The 11,685-nt window shown below is 39.4% G+C and overlaps 1 protein-coding gene across 4 annotated transcripts in view; it reads left to right on the top strand.

Annotated features, from left to right (window-relative positions):
* Window positions 1-5,756: 5,756 nt before the first annotated feature.
* unc5a (unc-5 netrin receptor A) overlaps window positions 5,757-11,685 on the top strand; it is a 586,231-nt gene continuing 580,302 nt past the window's right edge. For 2 of the 4 annotated variants that reach the window (XM_072590883.1, XM_072590885.1), the window contains exon 1: window positions 5,758-6,321. In XM_072590883.1, coding sequence (XP_072446984.1) covers window positions 6,234-6,321 — 88 coding nt within the window. In that variant the 5' untranslated portion in view covers window positions 5,758-6,233. Of the gene's footprint in view, window positions 6,322-11,685 lie in introns of all 4 variants that reach the window. The other 2 variants (XM_072590884.1, XM_072590882.1) reach the window with 2 other exon arrangements.

Genomic DNA, 11,685 nt, shown 5'->3' with positions numbered 1-11,685 from the left:
TAAAATTTCCTCCAAAAGGCAGGAATACTCTCACATTGCTAATCCAGAACACCCAATAAAATGCTATTAGCCCAATTAGTGCCACTGGGTGAGTTGCTGGCCAGCAACTGTAGGGGATGATGGGCTGATTACACAATGGGCCCTAGAGGGTGGTGAAAGCATGGTATAGTGATAATGCTATTGGAATAGTAATCCTAAGGCCCAGGCTAATTCTCTGGGACATGGGTTTAAATCCCATCACAGCAACTACTGGAATTTGAATTCAGTTAATAATTCTGGAACTAAAGATTAGCCTCACTAATGGCGATTGTGAAAACAGCATTGATCATGTAAGGAGCCAAGTATTTTACCTTGGAATGAAAGTTGCATATTTTCATATGATTATAATATCAGGAGAAGCTTGCAACTTGAAAAACAAGTAGTGTTTTTTTTAACTGTAAATGACAATGTTGCTTTTAGATCAGTGATGCTGTTACATTATTGACACACAGTGGTACCAAACTTCGTTGGTTAATGGAAAACACAACTGGTACTGGACTGTACCTCAAAATATAGGTGTCATAACTGCTGCTCAGGATTCTTTGCTGATGGTCATACACAAATTACATATTTATTGAAGGGTAACCTTTCCTGTTGATAAACATGCAGAGCTATTCTTCCGGTGCCTTGATGGCACTTATGTGCAGTCAATCACACCCTGAACACTTGAGAAGCTTGCTTTTGGCCCAAACCTCCAGCTCTTTCTGCTTGGCAGTGTTGTTCATAGTAAAGGCTATGTATCACCTAATTCATCTAATCAATGCCTCAATAAAGACCTGTACAGGCAATAGACAGTTTTATTCCACTGAGTGCACCACATACAGCAGAAAGGATTCAATCACAAAGACATTCAGGCCAACTATTACCTTCATGGTGATTGTTATTGAATGCCACTCTCATGTAGTTGAAGGCAATCTCCCCACTAAGAATGCCATATGACTGTGGATCTTAACAGCCTGAGTCCTCTGGCATTGTCTTCAACATCTTTGAGCAAGTCATTCTCACCTTCTAGATATGACTAGGTGCTTGGAGTCTTCTAGCATTCCTTTGTTGTATCCTGCCCTCAGCACCATTTCATTCTGTGTAGGTTGAGCAATGTCTATGAATTCAGATGGCTCTTGTTCCCAATCATTTGGCCTTCTCTTTCTCCTCATTCACCCCCTCCTCCTACTCATTGAACATTAGTGTTTCCCACCGAGACTACTATCGCCATCTTGCTGCAAACACACATACTGCAGTGTGTGAAGCAGTCGTTCAAAAAATATGCCTGCAACCTCTGGGCTTGTAACACTTACAGGTGACTATGAAATCAAACCCTACACTGAGAGCAACTCACACACCTTTGAATGGCCTGAACTGCTGAAGTCTGATGCTGAACACAACAGCAGGCTTTAAACCTGTCCTGACAAAGAAACAATGAAAGAAAGGAGTAACCCACCAGGATTTTATCTGTGTTCACACCATTATTGTAGTCAGCATGTTTTTTGAAATTGATTGGACTACTGAAATTTAAATTGCCAATTTAAATATGATGGGCGGTCTCCCAATTTTGAGTACTGCCTATCCTGTATATAAGTGTATTCTCAAATCATGATGTTGGGAAAGCAACCAAACACACTGCAAACCAGATATTACATTGCAGGCAGAGAGTAGTTTCATTTTTAGAACATATTTTTCAGCCCGTAGTTATTTTTTTCTCCCTGTTAAAAAAGCTGTTCACGTTAGATTGGAGTTAACACAGGTCTATAATCCTCTTTTACTGAAACCAAACACAAATCTGGAATGCTTGGGACCAAATCCTTCTGGATTTTGAAAATTTTAGGATTATGGAGTAATGATAGAATGCTTATCCACAAATCTATGAAGCAGTAAACACTGTTGATATAAATATTTATCTGAAATATGAAACTGTAATAAAACATTATAATGCACTAGTATCCATGATTTTACTAAACCAAATCTTGACCTTCCATGATTCTATTCCAAGAGCGAGAGAGAATTTAAGAAGGAGAGTAATTGAAAAAATTAAAACACAGAAAGGTACTGAGAGAAACACCAACAGTGAGAAATGGTAAGATTGAAATTGAGAGCAAGAGAGACGATAGACAGAGGTGGAAACATAAACCACCAAAGAGATGGAGACATAGTCAAATGACTTTTTTGCCAATGCTATCCAGACTTCACATCCCTCTGATTATATTCTATCCTTAGTCCAAAGATCAGATAAGCGTATGTCCCTTCAATTTAATAAAATTAAGAACTGTGTATGCTGGAAATCTGAAACAAAACCAGAAGTTGCTGGTGAAAATCAGCAGGTCTGGTGGTATCTATGGGAAGAAAGCAGAGTTAACATTTTGAATGTGGTGACAATAAGTTCTGAATATCGGTCCTCAATGCCCTTATCTAATTAACCATGACAGTTTACTACTTTTATCAGCAATTCAGTCTGGAATGCTCCAACTCTGTATTTCTGAACTGCACAGCAAATGGTGTTTACCATTGCACCAGTGGTTTGTGTTGATGCAACAGTTCTCACTGAAAGACTTATCTTCTCTTTAGTTTTCACTTACAACATGCATAGAAGGTTGATAATTTAGACAAGTTAACCTGCTATTTATTGTATGTATAGGAGTAAAGAAAAAAGATAGATATAAGATAATCTTATAGACAGTAATATAATAATATCTTGGACATGGTTGAACTGGGTTTTAAATAATCAAGTCAGATGCAACATACCAATAACTGTTGTCAGTCTGACAATGATGGGAAGAAACCAATTTTCTATTTAAAACATTACTGAGCTATTACTTTGCATGAACGATTAGCATTAAATTGCAGATAAGTTCAGTGCATGCTTTCCTAGTTATTTTCTTGCGGTTTGCTTTACAAGATGGCTAATTTAAATAGTTTGCTCACAAACAGAATCCTAATCCTTTCGCATCCTGAAGGTGTGTTGCTGCATTCTGAAGAGATTCAGCAATATTGTCCGCAGGATATCATTGCTTCAACTATATCTAATGTATTCTGGATAAATATCTGGCCTTGGAGTTTTTAATATTGATATATAATTTTACACTGGACTTTTCAGCAAGCAATTTTTTTTTAACTATGCCAAAATAATATGAATCTGTCACGTCAGGAAAAAAATGCATTCATAAACATTTCATGTCCAATTAAACTACCTTCCCTTTGTCCCCTTCAAAAACTCTAAGTGGTTTTAGTCTTTCTGTGAAATTCCATGCAACTGTACTTGGTACTGCTTTGTTCTTGCTTTTTTTTCCCCAACTGGAGATTTCACTTCCAATTAATAAAATCTACAGGACCTATGAATTCTAAAAGCAGAATGGGGTAAAGATGAGAAATGGAAATAAAATGTTCAATTACTGTAATTACTTGCCTTCAAGTAATTGACAGCTGAGAGTTTTGATATTTCTCTGAAGAAAAGCTTTTTCAGTGCAATGTTTAACCAATCATGAATTAAAATTATGATCTTTCATAGAATCAAAGAATCCCTGTTGCGCAGAAAGAGGCCATTTGGCCCTTCGAGTCTGCACTGAACCTCTGAAGAGCATCCCGCCCAGACACAGCCCGCCCACACCTACTTTTGTAACCCACATTTCACATAGCTAATCTACCTAGCTTGCACATTCCTGAACATTACAGGCAATTTAGCATGGTCAATCCATTTAACCTGCGCATCTTGGGACTATGGAAACAAGCCCACACAGTCACCCAAGGTGGCAGTTGAAGCTTGGTCCCAGGTGCTGTGAGCCACTATGCCACATTGTTTTTAAACTCCTGCACTTCCTAACTGGGATCTTCTACAAATGACCCTTAGGTTTCACTAATTCAACCTCCATACTCTACACTTCTGGCTGCAATCTCTGAAATGGTCATCACCTCTTCAGTATTTTAGTTAGCTGGTTTACAGTGTAGGATAATGTCAAAACATGGGTTCAATGACTGAGATTATCATGAAGGACTCTCCTTCTCAACCCTTCCTCCTCCCTGAGGCATGGTGATACTCAGGTTAAAGTAACCTCTAATGAGAGAGGAGACCTATGTTCTGGTACAACCGTGATTATTTTACATATTTAAGTAAACCATTGCTTACCAAATATTCAGTTTATATTTACCATCCAAAAGGAAATTATTTATAATTTTGCCAGGATAAGTCCTATTGATTTTTGTAAGTACTGAACAAAGGTTCACTTCTTAAATGGAGCGCAAGCTTTATTTCTTAAAAAAAAATTCAGTCATTATTATATTGAACCACCTGTTAGAACGCCTACAAATAAGCCATGGTTTATGAAATCAAGCCTACAACAGTTTTGGTAAGTATTTTCAAATAATCTTTTCAGACATGTTTTGACACACGTCTGGGGCAGGTGGATTTATGAACCTGGACCCTTTGGAAGCAGTGGTAGCGCCAGAGACCCTCCGAAAAACGGACTTGATAACTTTCTCTAAGTTGTTCCTTCAACACGGTACTGAGAGGGAATGTTCTTTTTAAAAGCACAGAACGGAGGGAACATGTTTGAATCAGACAGTAAATAGACATTGCTTTGTCAATTAACTTTCTTCAACCAACACCACCAAAAATGCACTTGCTGTTTGATTGTCACTTCAGAGCGTGAGGATGTGATAATGAATAGGTAAAAGCAGATTCGATCTTCTGTCCGTTCAAACTGATATTTCCCCCTGTTTCATAATGTTCGCTTATAAGGGGCGAGGGAGAAACTATTGAAGGCTCCAGGTTCCCTACGGAGCAACCAGAAAGTATTGGTCAACATTTGCGGAGCTTGTTAAGAGCATGTGTACACCCGGGAAGTGGATGTTATTTGGGAAGAGCTGCTTGGAGCAATATCTTCAGGGCTTTAAACTGTGCGGTTCAAATTCTAAAACCATTAGCACTGTGTCTATTTTTTTTAACTCAATGTATAAATAGTGTCCTTCAGACAATTTGAAGAAACATAAATCTTAAATGCCAGCGAAATGTTTATGTTTACAATTGTTAAATTGTTGTGCAAATCACCGAAGACTGTTTTATATCATATAAAAGCATGAAGAGATGAAATGCATGTCAGTTTTAATTCACGGCTTTTCCCGTGAATTTTCATCGAGGATTTTTAATGTAAACAGTTTTCGAACTGCATTCTCATTTCACAAATTGGGCTGAGAAACACCTATCACATTTAATTATTAATCTGGAAATAGTCTATTCTTTAAAAGCATCATTAGCGGCAGCCCTCTGTTGATTTACTGGCGAAGTTGCGATTTGGTTCTTGCCCTCCAATTCCCTCTCTGAACACTAACCCGGAGTTTGTCTCTGGTATTGCCACAGCTCCGTACGCGATAATTAACCGCAACCTGGACATGATTTGGGTGTCGGTTAACGTGAAACATGTTGCCTTCGTCCCAGGTTATTGTCAAACTGAAACCAGGCGAATGAACAAGGTTGGACATTATGTGTGACCAAGAGACCATCCTTTTGTTTAAAAAGTGTTGAATTTTGACAGCGCCCGTTGAATATACTTGCCGTTTCCAGCAGTATCTCCCAATTCTGACAGCGGAAGTATCTGGTGAACATCAAAGAGCGGAGCGGTTATCCAGCGATGAAGTGTTCGGGAAGATACCTTCAAGTCACTTCTCAATTCAGTGATTTGAATACCCCGCAGTTGGTACCCACTCCCAGCAACATAACACAATCATGTTTTCTGGCGACTTCTGCCGATTATAACATTTAAGAACACCACAGGTGGAAGAAAACGCCTTAAACTAACAGCGTGCAAAGGTGCGGTCAGAAAGATCTGTGCCTGGTTTTGCGGCATACCTCGTTAATAGCTCTGCAATGAACACAAGCACTCGCGGTATCTAATAAACGGGGAATCTAGTTGCAGAACAGAAAGAGTAGTATGCGAAAGAGTGGTAAGCAGTCACTCGAACTTGCTTCTACTCTGTCTACAGCAAAAATAGACGCTTATTTTCCCCGTGTAATAGTGGCTTGGTTAAGCCTGAATCTGTGCGGCTCTGTTCTGACAAGCTGCTGAATGTGTTATACATGTGTGTTGCCTGATGGTGGTGAGGTGGGTAGGACAGTCTTATTTGCCGAGATTGTCCAGAAATTACACTCCACACAGGAGAGTGCAGTTTAAATTGTGGAGCACTGGGCGCGGATACGACACTCAAACGGAATGCCATTTCCACGGGCGTTATGCAATAGCCTGGGAATGATAAACTTTCTCATCTCATCTACACTCTATTTGCAAGCCGTCTGTCAAGGTAAGGAAACAAAGACAATGCTGCTGGATTAACGTTTAGTGGCGAAAAGGTAACTTTGCTTTGCAATTGTGCTCACGGTAACTTATATCATCGTAATAGTGAGAAATGACCGCTTTAACGATGCTGTCAGGTCAATAGTACATCTCTCTGCCAGTTTTATTTTGGATGCTGTACTGGTTGTTGTTCCTGGGGGAGGGTAAACCCGGCTACCTCCACAGGTTCGTTGTCTGAAGCACCGTTGTTTTTCCCGAACGCAGTCCTTAATTCGATAACTTCGGGAAGAAGTTAAACGGTACAAACTGACCTTCTGAAAACGTTCCTTCCTGCAGCGGCCCATAACACTTTATTAAAGCAGTGATTAATGATTTCCCTCGCCCGGGTATCGGTACATATTTATACCTAATCAAGGACTTGAACTTATTTTACCAATCGGGTTGTGACAATACAACCACATATAGGTAGCTTTTATTCAGTTGTGTGCAATGTAACGTGCATGTGGGTAAGTATAACTGGTTTGCGATGTAAAATATCTATTCAGAAAACAATGCCGTTTCATCTTCTACCAACACTGAATCGTTTCATTTTCCCCCCTATGTTAAACTTTGCTATCTTAAGTGGAATGAGCGTTAGAAAGCAGAAAAGTCACAGACCCGTGTCATCAGACCGCAACAGTGGCGATGCATAAAATGCGTGATGAAGGATGAACAAACGGTTGATTTTTATCTATTATTTATTGGGCTGTACTGGGGCTTGGCTTCTGTTGTAGTCATTCACGTAACTTGAGAACAATATTGGATATGAGCACAAGAGGGGAATGGGAGGAAACCGGGGCCCCAATACAAGAGCCAAGATGGTGATGACCAGATGTGACCTGATCAGTTGAGTTTTGCGGAACATTGAAGAAATAAATGTTTTCTGTATCGTTACTACCTTTTTGTAACAGACGTCATTTATCATGCACAAATTAATATTGTAAACAGAGATACGTAATAGTTATAATAACTAGTGAGCGCCTTCAGTGCTTGCAGGGTACTTGGGCTCGTCCTTAACGGACGGTGAAGGGAGACGGGAGATCCGTGCCCCGAGACAAATTTCTATTTAAGGAGTATTTGCCTGGGCAAGGATGGGAGGAATGTCACTTTCACACAGACTGAAAGATAAGTTCTTTAAACCCAAGTCCAAGTTGATTTACTGGAACAGCCCAGGGATGGCTCCTTTTGACTGCAGTTGGCTAATGTGAAAGTTGAGGTTTGTTTTAAATAGGAAATTGGGTTTAAACGTGAATTCGCTTTCTAGAAATAAACCTTTACCGGACCATGTTTTAGTGATGACCTCGAAGATGTCACCAAATCTATGACGGGAGCCCTCCTAAATGTTGTTTCTGAATTACTTAGGAATACGACTCAGCTTTTCCAGAAACTGGTCAACAGACAGAAATACCTAATCCTCGGCGCAACTGTCACTCCTTCCCTTGACGTTTTCCCCCCTCTCTGAAGGAATGCACGGCTGAGCTTGTCCATTTCAAGGACGTTGAAATGCCCTGTCAATTTGTTTTGTCACAGCTTAGCAGTTTTGTTATCCCGGTTTTTAATAGTTAAGTACATTTCGTCCAGGGTGATATTGGGCTCAGTGTATATGTAAGGATGTATCACGTCGGTAGCACATCGAAAGTTCGATTAGGATTGAACTCAATCGAGCTCAATCGATTAGGATTGAGCTCGAACTCTTCTTGTAGCCTATGTAGGGGGAAAAAAAAGTATATTCCTGTTTCAGAGCACAATGCCATTCACTTTGTATTCTTTACACAGTATGTAACAAAACTGTGTAGCCTTCACAATACTGGCCAAGGAAAAGAATTGGATGGGCGGAATTAGTTTATTTGGTTTACCAAATAGGACAGTGATACTCACTTTTTTGCGAGAGTTTTTTTTAATCTTTGAAAACAACTGTTTTACAGTCTTATTGTTTTCCATGTTCCACTTAGTGTTCAATATAAAATATTGTCAGTGTCATTTTCCGAACATTTATTTTGAAAGCTTAGTCATGTCAAGTACTTTTGAATGATTTTATTGTAGGACAATCTGAAAGTTTGAACTACTGCATTTGGTTAAGTGCAAATGAAAGAAACGATTCACCGGGGTGTGGTATGTCAGTCTGAAGTGTGATGTATCTTGCTGGAGAACTTTACAGTTAAAATCCGGTTTGAGGGGGATCTGTTGTGAACCACCTGGGATGGGATTTGGAAACATCTCCAATACATAGTCCGGAGGAAACATGTTAAACAAAGGAATTATTCTTAATGCAACTTTTTTGTTGTAAAAGAAAATATACTCTTGCAATTTGGAGATTATCAAACATGTAAAATCTTCCTGCTGCCTTTATAACGTTGCAAATGTGTTTGAGGGATTGAGGGGAATCTTTCTCTCCACCCCCTCAGCCTGATTTTTCTGCAACACGTTTCTTTCATTGGTTCCAAATCTTCTGTTTAAAATTGAGACTGAAATAGTTCTTATGCAATTTGAATTTAACTGAAGTCTTTGATCATGCAAATCAGCTATAAGCTGTGAAGTATCTTCTATACTAAAAATTAAAAGGAGGCGTATGGTATGTTGGCTTTCATTAGCAGGGGGATTGAGTTTAAGAGCCGCCAGGTTATGCTGCAACTCTGTAAAGCCATGGCTAGACAACACTTGGAATATTGTGTTCAGGTTTGGCCACTTCTTTATAGGAAGTACAGAGGAGATTTACTAGCTTGCTACCTTGACTGGAAGGCAGGTCTTGTAATGAAAGGTTGAGGGACCTCGGGCTTTTCTAATTGGAATGAAGAAGGATGAGAAGTGAGTTGATAGAGGTGCACAAGATGATGAGAGGCATAGCCATAGAATGGATAACCAGAGACTTTTTCCCAGGGCGCAATGGCTATCATGAGGGGGCATAATTTTAAGGTGATTGGTGGATGGTTTAGGGAGGATATCAGAGGTAGGTTCCGTACACAGAGTGGTGGGTGCATGGAATGCACTGCCAGCAGTGATAGTAGAGTCAGATATGTTTAGGGACATATAAGTGACTCTTCGATAGGCACATGGATAATGGTAAAATGAAGGGTGTGCGGGTCAGTTTGATCTTAGAGTAGGCTAACAGGTAGGTACAGCATTAAGGGCTGAAGGGCTTATGCTGTACTCTTCTATGTTTAAAGGGCACCTAAATGTGTTTTTGGCAAATGTGGGTATGGAGATCATTTGGTCAGAATGTGCAGGCTTGGTGTTACATTAGTCATGTGAACCTTTGGCTTTCACAATGTAAAATAAATTAAATTCTAACTATCTGCACAGAGGTTTTACTATTTGTGTAGCACAATATATCACTAGCTGGAACAATCATCCACTGGGTGATCCGGAGGCTTATGGAGACATTCTTCTTGGTTCTTTAGTGATTAGGAGGTGAAAATTAGTTTCCATAACAGCGACATTTCTTTATGTGGCCTCTGAATAACATGCTAATAGCCTTTTGAAGACAAGCAATCATATTTAGCAATTATATCTTGATCACGCACCAAGTGTAAGAAGATTAAGGAGAGGAAAGTCCACTTGCCTCGTCACTGGTGGAGATAGCAGCATTGTGGTAAAGTCTGTGGAGTAGTTATCTAGAGGCTCAGAGTTCAGATCTCTGCATGGTGTGAATTAAGTTGATGTGAATTAACTTTCAAAATCTGAAATGTAAAGCTACTGTCTATAATGAGAACTGTTCATTGTTTTTAATTAGTTCCTACTATTTTTAAGGAAGGAAATCTGCCATCATTGCCTGATCTGGCCTATGGGCTCTCTGACCTCTTGGGTCCTTTTCAGTTCAATTAGTGGTGGGCAACCAATACTGGACCTGCCAAAGATGTTCACATCCCATGGAAGATTTACAAAAAAGAACCCTTCTGCTTTCAATGAACTCCATCCCATCTATTTAATGTCTTGGGGGTGGGAGAGAGAGAGAGAGAGAGAGAAGAGATCCCCTGATTCCTAGTTAAATCACTAAGTGTTACATATATGAACAGAGGAAATGTGTACGTTCTAAATCCCACTTGGCCTCCCTCCCCTCTTTTCTCTTTTCCACCCTCAACCTCACTAAATACAATTGATAGAACTACTTAACTGCAGTGACAAATATTATAAAGCAATATTCATACCAATTATGTTTTGCCTTTTTGAAGAAAATACAATTTACATGGTCATATATTTGACAGCAACTGAACCTACATCATTATCTATATCTATACATTATTCTTTATTCAGGTCTGGGCAATTAAGGTTACATATTTGTAAGGTAACCACCACTAACCACTTGTAAAAGTGAAAGCATAATTTTTTAATCATATCCTACTATGGCTCCAGGTCATATGACAAAGTAAACCATGTGAGACCTTTTTCAGACCACTTGGCACTGCTTGGGCTTTTATAGCATTAGCATGCAATTTAATTTCTATGCCTCCAGGTATAATAGGTGGGTGGGTAACAACATATAAATAATGCTGCTCTCCATACATTCTCAAATCTAGTTGCCAATCTTTAGCCCTAAATTACATTGATTCTCAATAATAGTCAAAAGGAAGGATGTCTCTGAGGGTGCCACACATTGCTACACTCAGAATTTTGAAGCCGACTTGTTCTGTGGAGGATGGCACTGGATTTTGATCCCAGACCGGTCCACTCCGACACAGCAGCTAAAAGGCTGTGAAATGCATTCACCTTTTATTTTTGATGACTTGTAAAAATCCTTTTTTGAAATGACCCTTGGGATCTACTTCATTGGAAGCAAGCCATTGGTCTTTGCCCAATAATATCTAATTCACATGTAAATTCAACTGCTGTTTTTGTGATTTTAGACTCCCCGATACAAAATTCCCCATTCCAAAACATCTTGCTGATTCACAAATGCTCACCAACCCATGTATTTAATGTGAGAAGTCACCTCACTACAGCACTTTATTTATCATTATTTCATGACATGGAATGCCAAAACCCAGCTTTTGTTTCCATCCCTAATTCACTGTGAAGGTAATGATAAGACAGCTTTTTGAACTGCTGCACTCCATCTCACATAAGTACACCCACAGTACTATTTAGGAATGGTGATAGAAGTTTCTGAACCAGCAAGGGGGAGGGGAAAATACCTAATAATTGTACCAAGTGAGGATAGTATGTAATTCAAAGGAGGGGAACTTTGCAGCTGGTATTCTTGCAATAAATGTGGATAGGCTTGGAGGTTATTTCTGTATGGGTTCAATTACTTTTTTTTCTTTTCGAATGAGGAGATGAAAGTAAAGGTTTTGACATTTCAGTTTTCCTCACCTTGCTCTCCAGTGATCAATTCTAA

Source organism: Chiloscyllium punctatum, chromosome 20, assembly GCF_047496795.1.
Source record: "Chiloscyllium punctatum isolate Juve2018m chromosome 20, sChiPun1.3, whole genome shotgun sequence".
NCBI classification, from domain to species: domain Eukaryota; kingdom Metazoa; phylum Chordata; class Chondrichthyes; order Orectolobiformes; family Hemiscylliidae; genus Chiloscyllium; species Chiloscyllium punctatum.
This window is presented reverse-complemented; position numbering and strand designations above follow the sequence as displayed.